Source organism: Simochromis diagramma, unplaced genomic scaffold (assembly GCF_900408965.1).
Source record: "Simochromis diagramma unplaced genomic scaffold, fSimDia1.1 OVJJ01000361.1, whole genome shotgun sequence".
Taxonomy (NCBI): Eukaryota; Metazoa; Chordata; class Actinopteri; order Cichliformes; family Cichlidae; genus Simochromis; species Simochromis diagramma.
Window position 1 is genome coordinate 13654373 of NW_024386860.1, and position 27675 is coordinate 13682047.

Sequence of the window (27675 nt, forward strand, 5' to 3'; positions counted from 1 at the left end):
TCAAACAATCTTTTTAAAAATTCAAATAAACGCTTGATTTGTGCTTTTCACATCTACATTTAAGACAAAGCAATGGTGCTCACTCCAAATATTTTATTTTTTAAATACAGAAAATATAGACAAATAGAAAAAACATCAGAAACACAACGAGGCCAGAGAGTGGAATAAAGTGATTTTGTCAAAGTGTCTGGGAAAGTGTGACAATGGCACAGTTGCTTAAAACCGGGCACTTGCAAGCTCGCTTGTACACCATTAAAATCTTCAGACATTAATTCGCCACATTTATTCACATCACAGAAACGACTTTTTCCCAACCGTGAAGATAAGATTTTTTTTTTTGTTGAAAACTGTTATCTTATTCCTGATTCCAAAGTCAGGTAAATTATTCACCCCAAGACACATCTTTAATCTGTCAAGAAAACAAACAAAATCAGCTTTTTTTTTTTTTTATATAAACTAAAACAATCATTGATACATTTTTATAAATGACTGGAGGAAATATCTTATGAAGAAAAGTGGCAATAGAAAAAACACCTGAGTGGTGACGGTTGAGTTACTCCTGTTGGTGAAGGTGGTTCACTCCTCTCACAGGAATAGTTTTACATTTTTAAAAGAGCCACACTCACCACATGTCTGTATACCAAATATTAAGCTATAGCCAACAAGTTTGTGTCTCACCTTAGCACAAGGACTGGGAGGAAAAACAAGCAAACAAATGAAACTTGAACATGGAATTGTGATTTTGTAGGAAAACATTTTCATCAAACCACCTAAGAGCAGCACAGTGCGACAAACAGCTGTTTCTGCAGGTCGTGCACCACGGCGAGTTGTGGTGCTGCAGGGTGTAAAACACAAGTGTACGAAAGTGTACTGTGCCGGTTTTTACTGTCATTTTAATATTAATTACACATCAGTAAAGAAGCTCAGAGATTCATAGATTATACAGAGGGATACAAGTCTGAAAAGATTAAAAAACTCCTTTACCAGGAGTCATGGCACTTATGAATCTTAACAGGCATAAAACTGACTCCAAGGGTTTATTGAATCTGATTATTATTAAGACAAATAAACTAACCAAATCTCTGAAACAGGGAAAACTGCAGCATTACAGGCAAATCCATGTTTACCCAAATTAAAATATTTCAACTTTGATGAGAAATTTGCTTTGCAATGTAAAAATCCCACGAGAATGGTCTCTGAGGTTCGTTCCTGACACCACAGACAATCAGAAATGCAGGACAAGCTTCACTGTTTGTAGGCGGCTGAAGCTGAACGGTTAAACTCTGTACAGATGTATTTTGAGGGAATGAGCAAAATCTTAGTTCTTTATTGTAAATTGTGAAAATATTAATGTAACTTGAGCCATCAGCTGTTGATCAAGCCATCGACTTTTAGATGTGAAGATTCAGGTTTATTTAAACAAGTAATTCATGGCCTAGGTGGTTTTTAGAAAGCTGACCTTGAGGTCGAAGTCACTGGGATTCAAACTCGTCTGAGATTTTTAGCAGACAGACCTACAATATGAATTGAGTGTCATGTTCCCAAGATTCACCTCTGAGCTCGACTTTGAGACCAAGGTCACCAAACTTCATCCCTAAAAGGGATTCAGACTTTTCGTTTCAGATTTTTAATAAATGCACCTATGCCATCAATTTGAAAATCAATTGGACTTCCATCTGGAGTCATCCTGTTACAAGATTTTCAGAAAACTCTGACCTCTGACCTTGAGGACGAGGTCGCCCGCAGTTGTTAGTAGACGCACTTATGGTATCAATTTCAAAATCCTACGTCACCTCGTTTTCAAGTTATCACACTATGACCTGTTATGTTTTTTTCCTATAACTCTCTAAAGCAGCCAGTTAAGCTCTTTTCCCCATTTTCCAGTCCTTTTGCCAAAATAAGCCAAGCTGATCCGCTTCTGGCTATAGCTACATATTTATTAAACAGACATGACAGGGGCATTGTTATTCTCAAGTAATGGCATAAATCAAATGAGGCATGTTTTTAATGTGGTCCGACAAAGGAACCGGCGACTGCTACCATTACCATAAAATTTACTGCTACGAATAACTGATTGGCTGTCACATAAAAATGAATTTTTCATATGCTACAGTACCCTGAATATGCAGCTTTGATAATAAAACTTCCTTTGGCAACAAACAATAATTCAAGAAGCACAAAGAACATTTTAAAGGCCATCAGCAGTTTACAAAACAACGTAGTCAGTATTTACAAAAAATCAAAAAAATCAAAGAAATCGATGTTTTCGTTACCTTCTCGGACATAAAAATTATACAATAAACTAACTATTACTGAAGCAACAACAAAAGCTCTGCTCCCAATTAAGCTAAAATGTTTTTTGAGTGAATTCAGTTCACATAGACATCAATGTTATGTACATTTTAAAACACAAGAACATTATTTTCTTCCTAGACTCCCAAAAGTCTCAAAACACTGTTTGCTTGAAAATAAAATGTTTCAACACTTTTAAAGTTGCATAAAAACGGTGACACCAATAAATTATAAAAATAGTGTACTACTGAAAAATCGTTTCATACATCAACACTGTGCATAACAATAGAAGAAGTCAGCTTTTGCCAGGTTTGCAGAGGGTATTGCTTCACAGTATGTGGACATCACTGATTGGTCTTGCCAGACAAAAGTTTACTTCTGAAGTGAAAGTCAAAATCGGGTCTACACAGTAAGAAAAACACTATACAAATGTAAGTAGAGCATCCCTTAAAATAAGGAATATATGTAACAAGACCAATGCCAGGAAGCTAAATGGAGAGCTACAACCACCACCGCCTGGCTTTCATATAATGAACATCACTAGTGACAACAACGCAGCAATAGCTAGTCTGGAAAGAGACTTTGAGTTAAAAATACTGAGAGCTGTGACGCCACCAAGAGGTTTTAGACTCATGGCATACTTGTTTGTTATGTCCAACCTGTTTTTGAGCCACCGTTTGGTGAATCAGAGTAACAAAAGAAATATGGAACCGGGGTTTTTGGGAAGTAAAAAGCAGCAACGGCAGTGAGTGACCAAAAAATGCACGACAAAGAAGTGACGCAACAAACAGTTTGGTGTTGAGCCAGTGTGTCCAGCGATGTTATCTGAGATCTTTGGTGGCTTTGGGGACTTTGAGAACTTTGTAAATGTCATTGGAAAAGACTGTGGTAAAGTGGGGTCGAGAGTTCCTGGAAATATGGGTGCAGAGGGGGGTTTTACCAACATTTTGGGGGTCCTCAATATCCCAGATCTCTGGCATGCTGCACCCAGGTCTGATGGAGAGGAAGAATGAGAAAGATAAACAAGAATTAAATAAGATAAAAGGCAATGTTAAAGGTTTCAGGGATACCATTTTGCTGACCCACATCCACCCATCTACATTAAAGGGACGGCTGTGGAGCGTGTGAGCAGCTTCAAGTTCCTGGGTGTCCACATCTCCGACGATCTCATCTGGACAACTAACTGCTCCAAGCTGGACAAGAAGGCTCACCAGCGCCTCTTCTTCCTGAGGACTCGGAGGAAGAACCACCTGTCCTCAGACATCCTGGTGAACCTCTATCGCTGCACCATCGAGAGCATCCTGACCACCTGTATAACAGTCTGGTACGGGAACTGCTCTGCTTTGGGCCGGAAGGCGTTGCAGAGGGTTGTGAAAACTGCCCAGCGCATCACCGGAGCACCATAAATGACATCTACAGGAAGCGGTGTCTGAAAAGGGCTGGGAAAATCATCAAAGACTCCAGTCACCCAGCACACGGACTCTTCACCCTACTGCCCTCTGGGAGGTGCTACAGCCTCCGGACTAAGACCACCAGGTACCAGAACAGCTTCTTCCCCACAGCTGTCAGACTCCTGAACTCACATTAAACTCACGGACTGAACATACACACACCCACAACCACCTACACACACACACACACACACACAATGGACAAAAACAAACAAATGGACAACTGTACCCTCATACACACAATAATAACATGGACTGAACCAACACTCACAACCACTAGCACTTTATACAGCCTCTGTAGAAACTATCCACATATTTCACTTATCTTAACTGCACTACTGTATAATTCTGTATAAACAATCATTCTGTACAATACAATAATTATAGTTCTACAACTGTTTACAACTTGCATAGTTCATATTTCTGTATAGTTTCCATATTTATATCCTGTTCATAGCCTATACATACTTATAGTTATTACATATTCATAACATACCTTCATACCGTGTACATTGTAACATACCTATAACAGACCCATTTCTGTAATATATCTATATTATTGCTAATATAAATTTGAAATATATCTATATCATGGCTAAAGCACTTCTGGATGGATGCAAACTGCATTTCGTTGCCTTGTACTTGTGACATGTGCAATGACAAAGTTGAATTCGATTCCATTTTGTTTGTCTTTTTAATCCCTTTTTGAAAATATTCTTCAAATTTTTATTGTGTTGTGTTAACAGTGGTCAAAACAGATTTAACAGCAAACTTAATGGTTGCACTGTTTGCCTAAAAGGAGTAAAAGTTGTCCAGCAGGGCAGTGGTCCCCAAACTCTTTTGCGCCACGGACCGGTTTAATGTCAGACAATATTTTCACGGACTGGCCTTTAAGGTATCGCGGATAAATACAACAAAATAAAATGATACGACCAACACAAAAACTGTGGTATTTTGTAAATATAATAATAAACACAAATTGACTGTTTAATTGTGCAACTTCATTAGCAGCGTCCTCCTGAAATGCGCCAACAACATTGAGAGTAGCATCCTGCTCTCTGCCCCCTTAATACTCTCTGGTAGCTATGGCAACGCGTAAATATTTCTTTCAAAATAAGACACACAACTACAACACGGCAAAAGGCCGAGTAGACGATAAAAACCCTGAAAACCATAACTTTCAGACCTGAACCTCAACTCTCACAGACTGGTACGAGTCGGTGGCTCGGGGGTTGGGGACTGCTGCAGTAGGGGGTCGACTTAAACTTGTCTACTGTGCACACGACAGTGAAAGGAGCAGCGGTGCTGTTGCAGTACCTGGTTCGCCTGGTGCACCACGAATCCTCAAGGATGAAAAACTCTACTCCCAGCTTCATGAGGTTCCTCTTAACGGTTTCTCCAGACATGCGGCTGTACATGGAGTAGACCAGCTTGGTTCTCTCTCTGTGAGAATCAACAATGTTATAAAGTGTGATAAAGCAGTGGGATGAGAGCAAAAAGGTAATAAAGGACCTGTATTTTTACGGGAAGGTGTGGGGAAAAATTGACTCAACATTTTTGCTTCCAGAATTAAGTTAATGAAGTGAAAAGTAGCACAATCATCATTTGAAGAATGGTCCTTTTAAATGCCTGTTTGGTGCAGTGTTTGATTCATTTCTTTTATTGTCGAGATGAATGAAATTGTGAAATAAATCTTTTATAGCTAATTTAATGCTAGATTGGAGATTGAAGAAGAGCTGTAGATTCCTCTGACCTCAGCCCAGCGTCTTCGTAGTGAGGGTGGTTGACAATAGGCCGACCAGTGGAAAGCTTTACGCTGGCCATGGTGGGCATCGCTCCAGCAAACACAGCATCTGCAATCAAAGCAAAAACCAAATAAAAAGAAAACAAACCAAAAGGAGAGCATCAAACAGGAAAGTTTTCATTCATTAGATTATATACAGTACTTCATAATTTATAACAATAGAATATACTTCAAAATTTTATGCTGCAATCAGGGCGAGCTGCTTATTAATCTTAATACTTGTTTAATACTATTATTTGCTCGGTAGCGATGAAATCAGGCAAGGTCACTCACTAGGACGGGTGTTTTCCTGGATCCAGTCCAGCAGCTCCTCCTGGGGCAGGTTGCTGAACTCTCCGATGATCGCCCACTGGGCCTGCAGATTAGTCATTCCCTGTATGGCCATGATGGCCAATACAGCAAAAACCACAGTGTGCTGCTTAAACTTCTCCCCAATCCAGCCAAAGAGCTGAAGGGACAGAACATACTCATTATATTTAAGTAAAGAGGAGACTTTGTAGGTAAAACAATATTGAAAGCAGTTTTTTTGTTTTGCTTTTGTGCGTCACTGAGAGACAGACCTGTCTGGAGCAGATCAATGACGCCATGATGCACATGTGTGGCGTCAGGAAGAGCTTCAGGCGCATAATGAGGATGGCCAGGACAGCAAAAGCCACCAGCTGCAGACTGTGGTACACCAGCTACAGAGAAACAGGTTCACACACAGATCGAATCAAAACTGACACACAGAAAATTAAACAAATCCACAATCATCTACCAGAAACTCTTCTGTAGCAGAGTGTTTCACAAAATCTGTTTGACTTGACTGGCATTGCTATATAAATTCATATTTCATAGTATTTTACATTGCTGCCTTAATGACTACTTATCACAAAGTGCTTTTCACACTGATTAAAGGGCAGAGTGTATATTTGAAAATAGACCTGATATTTTCTTTACTGTCAGGTTCTGCTAAAATATTTGATCAAGTTGTCAAATGATTGAAATTTAAATATATTGTAAGTAATTTAAGAAGCAAAAATTGAGCCATTGTGGCTCAAGAGGGACAGCTGGTTGTCTAGCAACCGTAGTTGTGCTGCTGGACAAGATGCTGAACCCCAGACTGCTCAAACTCATTGAATGCACCACATGAAAGAGTGCAAGTGGCTTTCAGTAAGAAGCACTTTGACTCCTTAGAGTGGAAAAATTCTATATGTAGATACCAGTTCAAAAAGCTCAATGTTTCATCTGTGGATACAAGCCTACAGTGTGTCCACCTTTGAGGTGTAACAAATATATAGATGGTCTGTTTTTAAATGTATTGCTCAGACAAAAAAAAATAAAAATGAATCACTGTAATAAAACACAAAGTCCGTTACGTTTAGAGATATCAATCAGTTCACTTAGGAAGCAGAATCTATTGTGAACCCATTTTACATCCTGAGGCGCAAATCAAAGTAAAAACAGGAGCACTGGAGAGACAACAGCAAAGCCGCCACAGAAAGAGAACGGCTTTTCAGGTGGTAACTACAGGCCATTACTCTCTCTCAGTATCTGTTACTATCCTTCTTACAGTTGGGAGCATAAAAGAGAACCTGCAGCCCAATCAGGTTGCAAAGGTAGTGTGCTATGTCTGCCAACATAGTCTCCAGAGTGTGGAGGAGATGGCAGGAGATGGGCCGTTACACGAGGAGAGCTGGACAGGGCTTTGGAAGGGCATCAACCAAACAGTGGGACCGTATCAACTTTTTTGTGCTCTACATTATGACCTATATTAGGTTACGTGTGTGCATGTTTCTGACCAACGTTTGAAAAACAGACTTTATGAGGGTGGGGTGAGGTCGTGGGGTCTTTTTGTGAGACCTATGTTGATAAACCAGCATTTGCCTGATAAGACCAGAACTGGCAGGTATGCCAATGGCACAAATGACATTGGCATACCTGTCAAGGATGGCAAATGTTATGATGCCAGCAAAATCATCTTTGAACACAAAAATGTAACTATTTAAAAAAAGTATTAACAAAACCACTATGTTGCATTTGAATTTAAACTCAGTATTTAGTCTATAATAGTGTGTCTTAATGCTCGCCTTCCTGTTGCTCTCTGTTTTAAATGACAATTAGCCAACTGAGAACTCTGGATTCAACGCCACAGATGGAAAAGTCACAGATGACAGCTGTGCTGTTTACGGACATAAAGTGCAGACGCATTTCAGTAATGTTAGTGTCGCTCATTTGATGTAGGATTGGATTAAGCAATCAAATTTATTTGATCTAAATTTGTGCTGCACATACTGCAAACTAAAAAACAAACAGTGGAAGTTGTCATTAACTACAATCAGAAACAGCACTGCGATCTGCTCCTTAGCTGTGATCTCTTCAGTACATTTTAACCTGCATTTTCCTGCGCAGTGAGAAAGTGTTCCTCTCTGAGCATTTATAGACCATCAGAGCCATTATATAGGCAAGCTTTAGAAACTGAACATCTGAACATTTTACTGCCCAGAGAGAGATATTACAGAAAATGACATGAAGCAGCTGGGAGAAAGCAGACAAAAGGCAGTAGAGTGGGATTTCATAGCAGAAGGGAAAAATGCCTTTGATTTCCTGGTAATGAGAAAAGGGATCAAAATCACTCTGGGGCATAGAAACTGAGCAGACTTCACTGCACGGGAGAATATAATCATATAAAACAGGTTTAGGAAAAGGGAACATGTGGAGGTGTGGTCAAGATAATTGTTATATCTGCATATATTTAACAAAAAAAAAAATAAATGATGTAAGTATTTTTCTCACCTCTCCTTTTGCAGCTATTTCAGACCTGCAACACAGAACAGAAATATGTGAAGCCAGCTGCCCACTCAAAACAAAAATCAAGCCATTATTTTACTTTTAAAAGGTAAGACACTGCATTATTTTAGAGCATTTTATTTTCCCAGTTAAACACAGTTTCTGTTTGATCAACAGAATGCATCAAGTCCTTGAAATCACCCTAGAGAGGAAGCCTCACCCTGCAGCTTCGTCAGCGTCCTCAGGCTTGGCCAACGTCTTCTCCCCGTGCCTCAGGCACCGGACTATATCCTGGATGGTCTGAAAAAGACAAATACTTCGAAGGATATTTCTTCTCATGTTTAAATGCTCTGCATATCATGCTTTGTCAAACTGATTCATGTGTTCTTAGCTTAGCGTGGGCAGGGTATAATGAGATTAAATCATATAAATAGGACTTCCTCAAATATTTTTCCTCTGATGTTTCCCCTCTACAAATGTTAGCGTGACCAGAATCGGGGGGAAATCTTTTCATCCTTCCCTTCCTTAAAGGCTTAAATATAAAAATGTATATCAGTTCCTGACAAGTCCAAATAAAACAACTGTAGTTTACTGAAACTGAAACAACAACACCTGAATTTAAAAAAGCTTCTTAGTCTACACAAGAATGGAAGGAAAGCTACGTGAACTAACAAGAGCAGACACCAGCTTTGTCTTTCAGCTGCTGTGAAGCAGAAGCTCACGGCTCAATAAGTGATTTGATCTTTATGTCTGACTGCCTGCTGTTCTGAAAGGTGAGATCGTAGCTTTCATGCTGCAGACACTTTCTGACAGTCATGCTGCATAATTTCTTCTTCACAGAAGAGTTTGAGATTTAAAAAAAAAACAAAAGATTTCTTATACACATGACTGTTTGGGCTTTCTTGCTTTTTCTGCCAACATTTCCTCACCTCAAGCTTAAAAATATAAAGTATTCATGCTCATGAGCCAGTATGTGTGATCTTCTCTGGAGTTTTTTCAGTGAAAGAACCTTTTCTCTCATATGAACCATGGTGTGGTGACGATGTTCACTTGTACCTTTAGTGTCAGTCTGACACCATGATATTTATACAGCCATACACTGCATATTAATGCTGCTTTCATAAGATTTCTGCAAAATCATCCAGCCTTCCAGACATTCAACAGCTGAATGTGAGAATGTGGACTTAATGTGGAAGTCAAATGCTAGCTGTTTGAGCAATTTCGATGGTTCAATATGCAGGAATGTATTGTAAACTGTAGCATAGGCGATACAAGAACAAAAAGAGCAGTGACTAAGACAGATCTTGCTAATTTTCATCCATTTTCCCACAGACCAAGAGAAACCCATAACTGTTCTGAGCAAGGCTTCCCAATACACCTCACCTGATACCGTCTGCTGCTTTGAAAACAAATGTTTATCCTTTTCATAGGGATGGTTTTATGCCTACAAGAGGACTTACCCTGCCAGCAATGAGCGCAACCACCAGCACATTGATGGGCAGCAGCAACGTTTTAAGGTAACGCACAGGAGTCTGAGGCAGAGAAGAAGACAATTCAATTCAGTTTTATTTTTATAGAGCCAAATCACAACAACAGTCGCCTCAAGACCCTTTATATTGTTAGGTATATCCTACAATAATACTTTCAGAGACAGAGGACAACTATCACATCTGAGCATTGTAGTATATCTAAGCTGAAATAATTTCAAGGAGGAGGCTGGCAAGTGAGAGACTAATGCACAGCAAATTACTACTAAAATACAAACATGGCTATAAAAATAAATAACAGTTTGGGAAATTCTTAATTGAGCACTGCAATAATTAACTGCAAATGCTTAAAGGCCAAAATATTATGAATCATGATATGTTGCAATTCTATATATAATAAACAGATTAGAATAAAACTGCAAAGTGCTAATTAAAGAAAATGAATCTTAAAGCATTAAGAAAGTATATGACTGCACTGATTACAGCTGCTTCACTGCATTTTGCTTGAGCCAGCCTGTTCCAAAAGCATGCACCGTTTTCTCTGCAGTGCTGAGAGACCACACACAAAACCAGGCGACTGTCTAGCCCATAACTCAGCCCAAAATGAGCTGCCAGGTTTTGCTGTCAGATTTTGTTTCTTGTCAAATTCAGAGCACAGTTCTGGTTTCCTCCACACTCAGCCCTGCTGTAAGACAATCCAGCAGCTCTGATACAAAGGAGCAGGCCTTTAACAGCATTTCTGACATCTTCACAGCACTGACATTTTAAAAAGTGAGACCTGGCAAGATTTTCCTCAAAAAAACTGCCTGAGACTAGCATTTTATCAGGGAAGGCTTCAGCTCAGAATCACAGTGATCACTCGTCATCCTTTAGTGGCAGGGAGACAAATTTTTAGCCCTGACAAAGGAACAGAATTTACCTCCAACTCCATGAAGTCAAATTCAGCAGCACATGTATACATCAGAGTGTGAAAGTCCTTGTAGCTCGTGAACTTGGACTTGATTAATCCACTGATGTGAGCCTAGAAAACATACATTTTTGAATAAAACTTTAATCCACCCTGTGAAAAAATTATTCTTAAATTTTGCATATTTAATTCCGTTCTTAATAATTCAATTTGACATTTTCTGATAGTGAATATCAAACATGGCTCAAGTGCTCCATATGGCTAGTCCATTTACATTTATATTAACTGAGCTACTATATCAGCCCACTTATGAGGTCATTTTTGGTTCATCTACTTAATATCTACACAATGACCTAAAAATGTTCATTTCCATTATTAATGTTGAGTCAAGAAAAAGGGTTTGATTTTACAGACGGGGAGTTAGAGTTACTTACATCATCAGAGGCACCCAAGACTGTGGATAGCAGGAATTTAAGCAGAACTGTTGAGCCGACCCAAGCCAGGCCCTGCATGACCTGTACAGAAAAAAAAACACAGATCGACATTGGTGGATTGACATGTTCAAATACATACATAAGATTCAGACAGGCGATGTATGGTGGTGAAGAACAAAGCAGTCAAACCATGAGGCTGACTGGACAACTACATAAACAAAAGCATGCTTACTCTTTGAGATGTTAGCTTCAAATATTTTAGCACAGCAGGGATACCCGACTGTCTGAGAACACTCTATTCTGTTAGATCAACATTATGTGATCTCTCTCTCTCTCTCTCTACACACTTGTTTTTGGGATATTCATGCAACCATTTTCTCGTTTTATTTTTTCTTCTCAAAAGTGTGTGAATGTTGTAAGAACGACACAATTACTGTAAAGTGGAAACATGTAGTTGTGCAGTAAAGCATAGATAATAAAACTCTTTAGTACCCAGATGACAATGCCTTGTCTGAAGACTTGAGCAAATCGCTCCCTCATTGCAATGATTACCTAAAAAAATAAAACAACAAATCTTAAGTGAAAAGCAAGTGGAATAACTCCACTCCAAAGGAAAAAAATACAATGCAGTTACTGTTACACATGTATTACAACTGTGTACTCTTACAAATATGCTGAAATTTAAATCCACCTGCATCACTGATCAGAGTAAACAGGACTGACTTGAATCAATCAATGATTAAACATTCGTAATACAGGAGCCTCCAACTCACCCAGATTGACACTAGTGAAGAGGCGTAGAAGGATGTAAGGAGCATGGAGTTACCAAACATCAGGACAAAGCAGACGCCGAGTGTGATCTGCATAAAGAGGACAAAGAGAAAGCATCATTCCTCACATGAACGTGGTATTCAAACCACTGAGGGCCGTTTAGTGCAGCCCCGTCCTATTTGGTGCAGCATGATGTGCATGACCCGTGTGTGCAATTAAACAATGCTGAACATCCGAGCTTGGCAGGTAGTGCTGAAGTTTAGCCAGTATTTCTAATGCTGCCATAAAAACACTTAGTCCCATGTTTACCGCCAACAGCAAAAAACGTTTCTGTAGCAGGAAGATCGTCAGGGATACAGCGTATTAATAGTCTGCATGCCACTGTTGATGTTGGCGTTTGTATGTTTTTTTTAAAAAAAACCCAACACTTTTATTATGTAAACATGCATTAATGTATTAAAACATAAATATACTGCCATAACTAAAATACGATCCTATTCAATGACCTGTTTATAATGTTGACAGTGATGACAAACCAGCGGCTTCAGCAGCTACTGTAATTATTATGAAAAACTGTTGTAGATACTTATTAGAAAAATTATACCGATTATGAAGCCGCTGCAATGCTTTACAGATTTTAAAAAGACTTTGGCATTTTATATATAAAAAGGTTTATTTTTCTGCTTCTGTGGCTCCTGTGATGAGTCTAAACTCAGAGTATTGGAAACGTAAACGGTACTGCCAGATGAACCTCGGTGGTGACAGTCAAAATGTTACCAGTTATTCAGGCACTGAACAGATATTTTTCAGAAACATCATTATTATTATCGTCATATTGATGAATGTTTGCTCTAGAAAATGTCAAAGTGCTTTTCGACTGATCAAAATTGCTTTGATTGCTTAGTACCGTACATAGATTCAGGTTCTCATAACGCTAATCAACACTGAAAATTTAGAGCTTTTCCTTTTCTCTCTCTTACAGTACTCAGTCTCTGCCTTTGTGTTAGCTCAATGAAGAATGAGAGCGGTTCATTGCTCACGTGCTGAGCTGACTTCTTGCTTAAGAGCAAGACCCCAGATTGCAAAGCCATCCTGTGTATAAGGTTTTCCGCTCAGTGGCTTTTTGAGGGGGGAAAAAAAAAGTCAATTAAGCATCTGGGAAGATTTTTACTTTGCAAAGTCACTAAAATGGCAACAAAAACGTGGGATGAAGCATGATGGATGCTGTAGGAGAGAGAAATGTCTTACATATTTCCACATAAAAAAGCAGCTTAAAAACCTAGAAACCAAATGATATCCGAATAATCAAATGCTGAAGTGCTGCCATTCAGACAGGAAGTATTTCTGGTATTTTTATAACAGTAGCTCACATATTTTGAGGCTTTGTATGCAATTAGAAACATCCTATTGGCATATGAGTGAACACATGTGTACGCTCTGTAACTAATGACAGTTTTCAGGCTCATTAACACAAGCTGGAGGTCACAGAGGACATCGACTCCTGGTTGTGTCTATTCTTTTCTTGAACACACACACACACACAGTCATCACTCCCAAACTCTCTAAATTATGTAGAGCCATATGCCTTCCTCTGACACAAATCTCCAGCATCTTACCACAAAGGCCCTTCTCCTTATCAGTGGCGCACACAGGCCCTGGCTAACAGCTTGGCATGCTGAGAGGATTAAGGGTAAAGAATGTGGAAAAGAGGGACAACCGTCCAAAATACTACACCCACAAAGAAAAATATCTTTACACGTTTCCAAACAAATACAGATATCCTTTTGTCCTTGGTGGTGTGAAATAACTTGCCCACACATCCCTCGTCTTTTAGGCACTCATGTATGCACAGTGGTATCCTTAAAGCTTTTTCAAGGACAAAGTCTCTGCTGACTTTGTCCAACCAGCTCATGTGAATTTCTCCCGGCCGAGGAGCTGAGGGAGATAAGGAGAACTGAGCGAGAGCAGGTTACAGCTCAGAGGACAGGAGCAATGAAAACTTTCACTTATGCCCAACACCTGATTCAGAGAAAGTCTACCTTGTACATCTTGGTAAATTGCTTTAAACGAATACATTTCAACTTTATGCAAATACACTAGGGTCGAATACGTTAAGTTTTGCCATTAGAAACAAAATAACTGCAAAAGGAAAAGTTATCTACTGTACCATATGAGTGACGAGGATGGACTGCATCTTAGCAGCAGCGAGGTAGCCCAGAATGTACGAAGCAAACAGAGAAGCCACCTGGAAAACAAAGCGTAGTTTACCTTAACAATTCACTCCACAAAGCTCATTAATGCATCACATACAAAAAAGGCCAAAACAACAATAACATTCCCATGATTATCTTTACATTAAAAGTTGCTAATGTCAAAGCTGGATTTGAGCCTTTAGGGGAAATTTACATTCCTTCCTTCCAACAGTAATTTGTAGTATTGTATATTAATCAAGAAAGAACAGGGAAAATGGGGTGCAATAAAAAAAACAAACTGTAAAATCTGCACTTTACATGTAACAACTCATTTTTTAAAGCTTTTATGGCATTGCATTACATAATGTATCTTGTGAAGCACTCTAACATAATATTTTTGTTGTGCATTTCCAGAACTTAAACCCAAAGCCTGAATACATCACGGTAGTTGAAAGATTACAGTTAAAATAAAGTGACTCTTTAAATACACATAGCAGTTGTTATAAATGTAACCCGAATACCACTTGGATCCTTTACTGCATTCCTCTTCCCTTTATTTCCTGTTGTCTTGTCAGTGTATTTATCACATAAAAACCCTACTTTATATTTAGCATCCATCCATCCAGCTTTCATGCGGTCTGCTCCTATTTGGACATGCTCAAACACCTCACCTAGGAGGCATTTTAGTCATTTACTTGAACCGTCTGAAGTGGCTCCTTTCAACGTGGAAGAGTAGCAACTCTACTTTGAGCTCTAGGTAAATGACACTCTTCAGCTCCAACTTGTTTCGGCAATCTCATTCTTTCATTCAGTCCCCACAGCTAGAGGCCACAGGACGGTAGGGACGTAGGTCAACTGGAAAATCGACATCTTCGCTTTCCGTCTCGGCTCATTCGTCATCATGACAGACTGGAACAGGATCCACATTTCTGCACACACTGCACCACTCAATCTGGCAATCTCCTGCTTCAGTCTTCCCTCATTTATAAATAAGACCGCAAGATACTAGAACTTTGATTTAGACCAGCAACTCATTCCCCACCTGGAGTGGGCAAGCTACTCTTTTCTAGCTGAGAACGCCTTAGATTAGGAGGTGCTCATTCACATCCCCACTGCAAACCACTCCAGCACAAACTAAAGGGTGCTGCTGAATAAAGAACTACATCATCTGCTCAAAGCAGAGGTAAGACCACCAGCACCCACTGGGAACAAGTCTGAGTTACTGCTGATAATGTAAAACAAAACTAACTACAGTTATAGTGAGCGCTTTAACAAAAAACAAACAAGCGAACAAAAAGAAACAAAAAAAACCCTGATACTTCAAAGGACCCACCCCCACAGGACACCATGATGGGACGCTGTCCAGTACCTGTTCTTGTGATGGGAATTCACACTCAAATGTAATCAGTTGGAAGGTTTTCTAAATTGGCCAATACAATTACTGATCATAATCAAATTCTGTTTGACCATTGTAATTGCTCAAGGGGGTTACTGTAGGCCTTGTAGAAAATTAACTGTGTGACTGCAAATTTTAAAACAAAACAACCCCCCCCCAACAAAAAAAATAGTAAAACCCAACAACTGACATCAAACTCCCTCTGTACTGATGAGTAAGCAGTGCTTGTGGGTGTATTTGGCCTTGGATTGCATTATGCATGCAGTGGCTGAGGTGAATGGGTTCAATTAGCAGCTTATAAATGTGAAACAAAGAAATAATATCTGTGAAACAACACGTCCCGCGTTAAAGTCCCTGCACAAAAGCAGCAGAGCCCTGAGGGGGCAGCAGCAGCAGCAGCGTGGGCTAAACTGTTACTAAGCACATATGCTTGCTGCAGTGACCTGTTTGTTCTGAAGTTATTCGACTCTTCTGTCTGCCAGCCCACACACCTTAATTCACTACTTCTTTATACTAACCTAAATGTGTCAATCAGTTAGAAAAATTTCAATTTAAGAATGTTTTTTGAATTTTATATGATTTGAATCTCCTGAGTTTATCCCTTTTCTTTCAGTCTTTCTGATTTTTTTTATTTCTTTGCTATGTTGCCCAGCCTCTGTTCTCTCCAAGTCTCTATTTTCTCTTTAATCTCTGTGCTCCCTTTCCATTCCCCTCCACATTCTCTCGCAATGTTTATCTTGCCCTGTTTACCTGGGTGAGCAGCACAAACTGGGCAAACTGCCAAGGCAGCATAAAGCACAAATTGGAGATGCCCAGAGCGACCATAGCTGTCCGGCTCGGGTTCCGTGTCCTGGGGAGGGAAGAGACACAGATGGAGGGAAAAGGTGGTGAGAGCAAGGGTGTGGCAGAGATAAGATGAGATGTATTAAAATGCTTGAGAAAACACAGATGTACAAACATTCACTCTCACACTAATGGTAATACAGAAACCTGATTATGGACAAAGTTACGCTAAAAAGAAAATAAAACAGAAGTACTTCTCAATTTACTGTTAACTGTGACACTAAGAGAAGTCACAGTATCAAAACAGTTTTCACACAACTTGAGCTGCCAACCACCAGCTGGGTGTTAAAATGAAGAGAAAAAACAGATGCTTCCCCATCTTTCTTTATATTTTTGAAACCGTTCAAGTGCTTAGATATAATTAGGCATGCAGAGTATATACCCAACTAATGCACCATATAATATCTGAGCTGTGTAGGCATTATGAACTGATTACATGAACATGTGTTCAGACATCTACTTGGTGATCGTTTTATCTGGATATTATGCTTAGCTGCTTATTGTCATATAATCTGATCAGACAATCACGTGACGGCAGTGATGATTTGGGAAGTGGAGGTATTTCAGTGATGTTTGAGTATTGCTGAGACTGTTGATTTTCTGGAATTTGCATAACATCAGTCTTTACAGTTCACCCAGAATAATGAAAAATAAAAACAAAAAAACCCCATCCAGCAGCAGCTTAGCAGGCAGAGATTCATAGCTGATAAGAGGTCAGAGTAGACAGAACGGCTAACTGTGCTGAGCAGAAAAGCGGCTCAGAATTAGCCAACTATCCTTTAGGTAGTTGTGCTTCGATGGCACAAAACCATGCCTGGGTCAACAGAAATCTGAGGCTGCAGCGAGCACAAGATCAATCGAACTGGAAATTTTAAGGCTAAAAATAAAAAACTGCAGCTAGTCTAATGATTCTCCACTCTGCTAAAGCTTGAGACAGTACAGACAAAGGTCCAGGCTGCTGGTGGTGTGATAGCATTGGGAATGTTTTCTGGAACACTCTGGACTTTAATTCCAATCACAGTTTGAACGCCACAGAGCCGGAGTATTGTTACAGACCATGTACATCCATTCATAGCTACAACTTATCATCTTCAAACAGAGCAGTGAACTGTGTCAAAATTTACAGAAAATGTAAAATTTTTGTGATTTATATCGTTATTGGGACGATAGATGTCTTATATCGGGATATGAGATTTTGGTCATATCGCACAGCCCTAGTCAAAAAAGTCTCCAAGTATGGATTTCATAAACATGATACTGAGATCAGATTTTGTTGACCTCCCCAGTCACCAACTCTGAAACCAGTAAAGCCCTTTTGGGATGTGGTCATTCAGCAAACAGATATTTTGTGATTCAATTATGTCAACATGGAGCAGAATCACAAAAGATGTTTCCACCATCATTTGGAGTTCATTAAGCAAAACAAGGTCCCACACCAGTATTAACATGACAGTTATTCATGATGTGCTCGGGTGTGTTTGTGATGCCTTTGCACATTCTGAAACACTTTACCAAATTACAACAATATGAATTTAGCAGAGCAGTGGAGACGATGAGTGAGTTTACCGTAGGATGTATGTGAGAAGAAGCATCTGCAGGACCAGGAAAGGGTAGGCAAAACTCTCCCTCAGAGGCGGAGTCCACATCACTCGAGTGCTCTGATAAAATACACGTGGACAAGAAAAGAATCAAATTTGCTCAAACTCAAATTCACATAGCTCTGATTTTCTTTGAGAGAAAAAAAACAAAACAAAACAGAGATACATTTTACTCCTCTGCAGCTTATAAATAAATCTCAGTTAATCCTATATTGACACAGACTGTATAGTAACACACAGCTTGTGTAGAGATTACAGACACTTAATGTAAGACATCTGGTATCGGTCTATTGGTAGGATTTCTTAAATGCAAAAACACTGTGTGTGAGGAGGTTTGCATGTTCTTAATCTATGCTGTAGCAGGAGAACACATTTATTGATGAATTCTAGGTCACCTCACTAGAATAAAATAAAACAGGTGAAAGTTTAAGCCAGTGACTGCATTTAGCTGTAGTTAATCAACTTTAGGCTGATGTGTGACTGTTTCTTTGTGACTGTACTTCATGCTTTTCAGTCCTCAAATAAAGTGATTGCCTACAATCAAGTTTAAACAAATGAATTGCATCTAACTTTCTGAATGTCTACTTTTGACATTAATATGGCTCTATATACTCGCTATAGCATTAATCATGAATTGCATTGTGGCTCATAGCGCAGTAGATGTGCAGCTCCTTAACATGAGATACCATACCAAAAAAAAAAAAACAACCCCCCCGCCCCCCCACAAACTTCAATGAAGTAAAAATATTACAAATGAAAGACTCACAATTAAACAGAAAAAACTGAAATAAAATTAAAAGAAATAAAAATAACAACATATGAATACAGAATAAGGAGGTCTTGTATTCCAACAAATGATTTATTAATTTGATTCCTTACTCCATTTTAGTGTGAAAACAGGAACAGTAGACTAATAAGGTACAAACTGCACAGTTGCAGCTTTTATCTGTGCACAGATCCAGCGAGCAGTCTGCTTAGGTCCTGCTGTTGAGCTTGATTTAGACTTCTGCAGGAAATCTACATCGTAACCAGAAACTCCTTTTATCCCTATGCTGCAACCTTCCACACCACTCAAGTTGTTGTGGTGTGCGTCCACACGACGTGTAGTTACATTTATCGAGAGGTGAACGTCAGGTCATGCAGAAGGTTACAGCGTAAAGTTAAAATTAGTTTCAGATAATAGAGCAAGTGACGATTTAGATTTCCTGCATAAGCATAATTCACAGATTAGTGAGCCTGTCTCTAAAGGCTAATAAACACCCACACCTCTATTTTAATGCAGTCAACACTGACCTCGGAGCGCCTACCCAGCCAGACTGCCATTTTACTACTTCCTCCGAAAAAGTGGAAATTACAGATGCTGCTGTCACAAGCCGCCATAGCACTCGGGGAAAGGACAGAAATGTGTTCGAGTGTGCGCTTGACTGAAATTTGTTCTGGAGGAAACTTGAGAGAAGAAGATAGGCGGAGGGATTCAGCTTTGAGTGCGAGCCAAAAACAACTCTAAGCTCCTTTGAGGGCTGAAACGAGTCCCTATTAACCATCCTTCTCTTTTTCTGAGGGTTTTTTTTTTTCCCATTTTGAGTTTTACAGATTTCAGAAGCTTACACTTCCCAAAGCTCCAACATTTGAATATCCTGATAAAGATATTAAAGGAACTGCACTTACCTCACCGTGATTGAAGAAAAAACACAATGTGGTAATAACGCCACCCAGTCGACTGCCACTAATGAGGAAAAATGAAAATGAGGTGGGATTAAAAGAAGAGCAGAAAGCAGCAGACGGATTCAGAGAAGTTATCTTCTTTCCGATAGTTCAAATCTATAAATCTGACCAAGACGGCAGACAAATGGTCTACGCCTGACAGCTTATTGGGATGGACCATTTAAAAATCATCCTCTCCTCACTAGTGTCCATGTGCGCGAGTCAGGAGAGAGTGCTGGGCTGGAGAAGTTACCTGAGGTAGGAGCCGTACATGAAGAAGATGCTCATCATCATGCCGTTCAGCAGGAACACACAGGCCACATAGAAATACGCTGGGTCACCCATTCCTGGAGCGCGCAACAGAGACAGGCAGAAATGCAGTTTTTATCCAGGTTAAATGCTACCAATAGAGTTCTCTGACATATAATTCAGCTTTGATAACATGATAACTGATTATTTTTCCATTGACCAGCTAATTTGCTACATTTCACAAAGACTTATTAGAAAGTAGTAACTTGAGGACATCGTTTGGACATTGGAAATTGCTGATATAATGTTTTACAAATGTAAATGATCAAGAGCTGTACGTCAATATTCAACTACTGGTATATTTGCACGTCGCATAGGATTTGAAACAAACCCATCATCTCTGTCTGCAGTTACTTTCACTTCAGTTCACCTTACTGTTGCTAATTACCTATTTTGTCATGTAGAATAGCACTTCATGCTCCTTTAGCAAGATTTTCCTTGTGTTAAAAAGTGCAACTGAAAAATGTATGAATAATACTGCTAAGCTCTGCCATCCTACTATTCTCTCTCTGAGCAGGAGACCACCCACATGGAGGCTGAGCAGCATGTGAGAAACATTTGCTTTAACATTTTTTCTATTAGTAATGACTTTGTACATTTATCCATCCATCCTCTTCCATGTCACCGGGGGACTGCAGCCTATGCCAATTAAAGCAAATCCATTATGCACTTTTTTTGCATGTAGGACTGCCTTCTATCCTTCTCCATCGAACAGGTGATAATTATGCTTTAGTTAACATCACTGATGCAAACATAGAAACTTTGTTGCAAGATTTAACAACTTATTACAGTGAAATATTGATGGGAGACATACTTCCTGTGAGTTTGTGCACTGTGTGAAACATTATTGATTTTAAGGTTCTCTGACTGACTAGCACAGCCAATATGTTTGAACTTATGATTTTAACTTCACCTTTGATTTTGTCAGACCACTTTGCAGTCATCTCACACACCCTAACACCCCTTGAAAATGACTGCAATCACGAAAAGAATGTAAATCTCTGATTACAGGAGTAATCTGAAAACACACCCCCACACACCCCTATGTGTTTAATGATCTGAAAGTCACATTTGCAGGCATTTTGCATTTTGTGTGCAAACTGGGTCACTGCAGATTGAATAAGTTAGGTCATGCAAAAATAACCCATGAAACAGGTAGGATTTCTGTGCTCCGCTTCTGCAATGAAGACACCACAGACTAATCACTTCCTGCAGACTCTGTGTTGCAAAAATTTTCAGTTCTGCTACTTAAAAAATTATAGTAAAAAAATCCATATGTAATCGTATGTGTGAGATAAATATATGCTACTCAGGTCTTTTATATGTCCTCTCTGTGTCTGCATGGGTTCCTCCCGTAGTAAAGGATCATGAATATTAGGTTAAATGATAATTCTAACTTGACTGTAGGTATGAATCAGAGTATGAATGGTTGTCTGTCGGTCTCTAATTTAGCCCTGTGATAGACCCGGGACCTGTCCAGAGTTTATGCCACCTCATTCCCAGTGTTGGCTGGAATAGCCTCCAACACCTCCATGACCCCGAACTGGATAAGCAGTTAAGCAAACCGATGGGTGACAAAAATAACAGTTTTTATACAGCATCTGAAATGTCATATCTGAATGACACCAAAGTTGAAGCATAACAACAGGAAGTACATTAAACAACATGTCACGATCAGCCCTATCAAAAATAAATAAATAAATAAAAATGTGGGGTTAAAAAAAAAAACCCAAACAAAAACCATCAAACTGGAATAATACATTATTACTGCACATCCCACTGCAGGTTCCACAAGTCATTCTCTAAATTCTGATGGTGAGATTAAAGTTTGAAACTTTAGTGACAGCAAATAGGTTTTGTTCACTTCACTGCTCAGTTAAATGACGTCTCGCTGCTATATTCTTGGCACGATCTCCTCTCAATGATTCCAGCATAATAAGAAGGTACACAGAACAGACCTACACGGCAACAATGACTAAGAGATTGAAGATGCATTGACATCGCTAAGAGCTGCATCGCATCATCTCCGTGATGTGACGGTAAATCACTGGACAAACAGAAAACGGATCTAGCTCCAAAACTGCTTGTTCCGTTCTACTGTGTAATTTTAAACCACACAAAAATAACATACTGGCTGACAGTTACAGGAAATGCAATGCAGCTTGCATCAGGTTTATGTAAACACTGTGAAAACAGCCTGTGTACATCAGCCGTGGGGTGCCACATTCACTAATGAGACCGACAGAAACATGGAGACTGCAGCTTCACAAAGGAACGCTGACAGCAGCTTTTGCTTGTTTTCGCTTAGCAGACTTAATTTCCAGGAAATGTTACTGTGAGCCAACTTAAAAAAAAAAAAAAAAAAAAAAAAAAAAGATGTGGAAAAGGTTAAAAACATTTTTCCCCCTCAAGGCTAGAAGAAAAAAAAAATCAATGAGTATATTTCTCTTCTTTCGCATTAAATATTATTCAGTAAATGTTAGTTTTGCAGAGGATGCCTGGATGCCTTAAGCTTAACTACTACTTCTTCTTTTTTTTTTTTTTTTTTAAACCACGGGCCTAAAAATTATCTCTTAGCCGACTGCCGGACTGTTAAATGAGGTCAAGAATTACTTACCAAACTTCTCAAATCTGCGATATTTATACTTCTCTGCATCTTAAGTGACAGCTAAACAGTTTATTCAAGCAAAGGGGCTACAACTGTCACCAAGTAGGATGAAATACGGGAACGGATTAGATTTGACCCGTGTGTGTGTGTGTGTGTGTGTCTAAATGCACACAACTGAGCACGTTTCTAGTTAAGACTTACATGCCATGGCAACAGTGTTTACCTTCACAGCTGTCCACAGGAGTGAGTCCCTCTCCTCTGTTGATGGACCAGCACATTTTTGTGGGAATCCCAAAGTAACCCATTACACCTGTGTACATCCGGTACCAGCTGGCCAGGACCACCTGGGGAGAACAGACAGGATGTAAAAATCCTGTTTAAACATCAAATTTTAAATTACTTGTTTTATCCCTTTTATTTCTGAGGAGTAGACACTAGCATGATTTGGATTCTGGTCTATGAGTTTGCAAAAAGGGATCATAAATAAATAAAGACTAATGTGATACATATATACATATATATACATATATTATTTTATTTTTTTAAGTCATCTATCCATCAATCCATTCGCTTCCGCTTCTCCTTTTCAGGGTCGCGGGGGGCACTGGAGCCTATTCCAGCTGTCATAGGGCGAGAGGCAGGGTACACCCTGGACAGGTCGCCAGTCTGTAGCAGGGCCAACACACAGGGACAGACAACCATTCGCGCTCACATTCACTCACACATTCACACTTAATGGCAATTTGGATTATCCAATTAACCTATCCCCACAAGCTGCATGTCTTTGGACGGTGGGAGGAAGCCGGAGTACCCGGAGGGAACCCACACAAACATGGGGAGAACACGCAAACTCCACACAGAAAGACCCCGGCCTGATGTTGGAATTGAACTCAGGACCTTCTTGCTGTGCGGCAACAGTGCTAACCACCGCGCCACCATGCTGCCTTTAAAGTCATCTAACTGTAATAAAATAAATTAAAAAAAAAAAACCAACACACACACAAAAGAATCAATGTTAAGCTGTGCAATCTATAACAACCTAATTCAACTTTCAATTTGGCTTCTCAGAAAATTACAAAAAGACAATGGAGATAAAACGCTGCTGTTTCACAGTCTGTTCTGCAACAATGCTCTACGTTGGCTTTCCAGCACATCTCTTTCCTTTATTTTGTTCCATCAGAGTAGCCTGATTACTCACTCACTCATCTTCAGTGAGCATATTTCTTAACCATCATGTAAAGAAAGAATTAAACAAATCTGGTTTCTCCATCCAGCAAGATTCATTGTTAGGAAAGCGCATTAATCTGGCATGTATACCACTTCTAACTGCACTTATTGCTATTTGCTACATGGCAAAGGACTGCAGACTGCAGGGAGAAAAAAGTAGAGGGGATGCATGAAAGGAGAAAATGCATGGAGCAAAATTCAACATAAGCAATCATCTAAAAGACTAAAAAAGTTTAATCACCAAACATCTATTTGCTAAATTCATAAACTGTTGTTATGCAATTCTCCAATTACTTGCATTACCCGATTTGGCTCATTAAATGCATCCAGATTCTTGTACTGCCAACACTTCAAACAATATAATACTAACGAAGTGGTTTTTTTTTTTTTTTTTTTTATCCCAAAGCTTAAAAACATCTTCACGATAAAATTACCTCACCCTTCAAACCTTTTATTCCTTCTGTAAAAGAGTTTTGTTTGTACTAAGGGATTCACTGTATACATCCCACGAGAATGAAGATTTGATCTTCTTCTGAAAATATTTCAAAGTTATGAATAATTTTAGTCTGAGAGCAACAAATGAAATATGTGCACGGTAATTTGCCAAAAATCAATATTACCTCTGGATAGAGGTTGAATCTCTTCAGTGTGTTAATAACCAGCGGATGCTCTGTCAGCCGATCGTTCATGACCACGTGAAGGCCGTCCAGGAAAGAAGGAGCCTCAATAATTGTCTTGTAGTAGGAATAGTACAGACCCTGGTATCAAAAAGAACATTACATACAGAAGATTACAGAAAGAAAAAGGCAGCAGACGGATACTAAATATAACTCCAGCACTACAACTCAGAAGAAACTGGAATGAGTTACACAGGCTCAGCAGATGGCCATGGCTCACAGCCCATTTGGTAGCACGCAGCAGGGGGAAGGCAAGACAAGTATTCTGTTTTCATCTGACAAAGTTTTCACCTTGAGCGTCACTTAAACATCAGCAGCTTTTACACAGAGTGATGGTGATCTAAAAGGCAGCAGTGCTTATAGACACAAATGTTAATTTTGCTTGTGTGCAGCTCTTCATCGAGTGATCGACGTGGAAAGTGACAGATGAGTAACAACTGTAAAGTCCAACATGGTAAGTATTACTGATTTGATTTTCTCTGAATGGACAGTCATAGTGAAACTAGCTTAACTACAGTCATCAGTCAACAGTAAGTCTTCTTCTAAATATTTATTCTCTCCCCCTTTCACTTCAGCTGACGTCTGTGCAATGGTTATTGTTGACCAACTCTGGCTGGTGTGCTCAAGGGTCAAAGTTCACTTTAACCAACTTTTCATTGGAAATCAGTTTGCATGTCAAATAGAAGCACTGTTTTTGGGAAATTATTACAACATCATCATCTTAACTATGCAGGAAATGTTTTGTGATGAGCTTGCCTCGCATTTCTTTATTAACCAGGCTGATCTCATTTTGATGGCCTTTTTAAAAAAATGCAAACTGCTGTCATATTTTGTTTTACAGAAGGCAAACGTGACAGTGCTTATATGCTCATTGGGGCAGCAGCAAATATTTATTGCCAATAACAATCTACTCATTAAGTTTTAATGACTTCAGCAATGATGAGGTCTATAAAATGTGATGAAAATGTTAAAAAAAAGTGCATGTTGTGAAAGCCAAAGAGTTGTCTCTGCCTGATTCGTGTGACTAACTTCAACACATTTAAATTTTAAGCACAACTACTAACCCCCCCCCCCCAAAAAAAAAAAAACAACATTCCCTTACAAATGACGCATGCACTTCTTATGTTGGAAATCCTATTTTAATGCAATACCATCAAGGCAACATCTAATCTGTCTCAATGTCATTTGGCAGCATGACAAAATAAAATATATCATGACATAGTTAGAAAGAATTAGAGGCATAACGTCTCTGAGAAAGTTGTTGGCCCACATCCTACCACAGCTCAAACGTGAAGGTTTTTTTTAATGAAGATGGTGGAGAGCACTTTCTAACACGTGGGTGTAAAATCCACCACATATGTTCAGATGGGCTGGTATCGGTTATTAACACAAATCTATAATTCACATCCTCTCATAGCTGAACACAAATCATGGAGCCCTCATGCCTGATGGATGCACTGTCCTCTTGGAAGAGGAGACCACAAAATCATCATCCTGTTTCAGTTACTTCCTTTAGGGTTCACCCTATCCTTATCATCCTCCAACCAACCCTCTACATTCCCTCCTTTGATACATCCATGAATTATCTCTGTGCCATTCTTCCTTTCCTCCTTCCTGGCAGCTCCATATTTAACATCCTTTCTCCAGTATATCCACCATCCCTCCTCAGCACATGTCGAAATCTCAACCAAAACAAAGTTAACAAAGTTAAATATATAAAAATAATCACTCACAATGGCTCTTTATTGGTTTTCAGTGACCATGTAATCAAATCAGACAAGTCAGCTAAAAAAAAAAGAAAAAGAAAAAAGAAAAAAGAAAAAGAGAAAGCCACCACAATATCTATCTAAGTATAGCAGAACCACCAAGCCCTCTTAGTGTAGGTCTGATGAGGTCTGTTTTTGTTTGGACATCATTTACGTGTATCTTCAGCTACAAGGACAATAAACTGCTCTGCAACAGGTGTAGTGCATGGCTGAAATATAGCCAAATACATTAACATCACGGGATTGAATTTGGGGTTATTGAAAGACCCAAGATAGTTTTCCAATCTGCTCAAACAGCCCCCCCCTTTAAATGAGCAAACGCCAGGAACAACTGCTGCTATTTTGATGGTAAAGGGAATCCATGCTAAATATTAATTTGATTTAGACCTTGATCATCTTGTTTTGTAGCAAAGGATTTCACACTTTTTACTGTCTTATGCCAAAATAAAGGTAGACGATGGTAAACAACGGCCATAGAAAAACTGTGCCCTTCAAGATTCATGATGACAATATTTATCAAAGATTTGTGCATCCTGCTGTTGCCTTACAAAAAAGAAAAACAAATTACCATTTCTGTTCGAAAAGCCATTTCCTTCTCCAGGTTAGACAGGTGTGAAAAGTGCCTGTCATTCTCAAAGAGCTGTGTGAGATGATACCTAATTGCAGGGGGAGAAATATGTGTGAAGTAAGAGCAAGTAAACGCAACAGTAGTTGGTGAACGATAACTTGGTAAAGCCGATGAAAGCGCAGCTTACCAGTGCAGATATCCAGTCAGAGCAGCTGTGAACAGAAAGAATTAACTTTAACTACTGCAGAAAAAAAAAGCTACTTCATCACTGAGAAAGGAGGCTAGATTTGCAAAGCCACAACCCGCTGGTTAGACTACAGGAGAGATGCCTTTGAGTGATACGGGGGTTATAACTATTGTGCATTTAGAGAAGAACGCCAAGCTTGAAGTTTGCCAGAAAACCTGTTAACACGTGTGGAGCTGATGTGGCATATAGGCGGAAGAAATACGGGACACTTTCATTTGATTTTAACGGACAGCAACAGCAGGTAACTACCGCTAGAGAGGTAGCGTTAGGGTGAGCTAACGTTAGCCAAGTGATCGGCAGCGGAGATAACTTAATTTAGCGGAGCTGCTAATGCTGCTAGTGTTAGCACTCGTTAGCTTGTGGTTCTGCAAGAAGCTAACGAGCTAGTGGTTCTGAACTTACCGAGGAGAAGAGTGATTCCCAGCTTGGCGGCTGCAGACGGAGTTAGCCCCAGCTTGTGTCTGATGCCCGAAAGCCCGTTTGAATGCGTGCTGTTGAAAACCTTGCCCTCCCTGCCTGGTCGCCTAACGTTACTTTTGCCAGGTGGCGAAACAAGCGGGCTCCTGTCGCGGTCAGTCTGGGTCGCCGGACTCTTCCCGGTTTGCTTTTTGGTTTTAGCCACCAT

At 39.5% G+C, this 27675-nt stretch overlaps 1 protein-coding gene across 2 annotated transcripts; it reads right to left on the bottom strand.

The window, feature by feature from the left end:
• Positions 1-450: 450 nt before the first annotated feature.
• dpy19l1l (dpy-19-like 1, like (H. sapiens)) lies at positions 451-27675 on the bottom strand. Of its 2 annotated transcripts, XM_040030664.1 has the most exons (22): positions 27453-27675; positions 26991-27015; positions 26804-26891; positions 24413-24550; positions 22789-22909; positions 19902-19995; positions 19613-19670; positions 17913-18004; positions 16254-16353; positions 14083-14160; positions 11918-12004; positions 11637-11696; positions 11145-11225; positions 10723-10824; positions 9777-9848; positions 8537-8616; positions 8323-8347; positions 6108-6227; positions 5821-5995; positions 5497-5596; positions 5061-5186; positions 451-3285 (listed from the first exon to the last, which is right to left on the bottom strand). In XM_040030664.1, the coding sequence occupies exons 1-22, from the start codon at positions 27673-27675 to the stop codon at positions 3114-3116; spliced, it is 2217 nt and encodes a 738-aa protein (XP_039886598.1). In that variant the 3' UTR covers positions 451-3113. The 2 variants fall into 2 exon arrangements, with proteins under 2 accessions (XP_039886598.1, XP_039886599.1); XM_040030665.1 differs by lacking the exons at positions 26804-26891; positions 26991-27015 and having other exon boundaries at positions 27453-27566.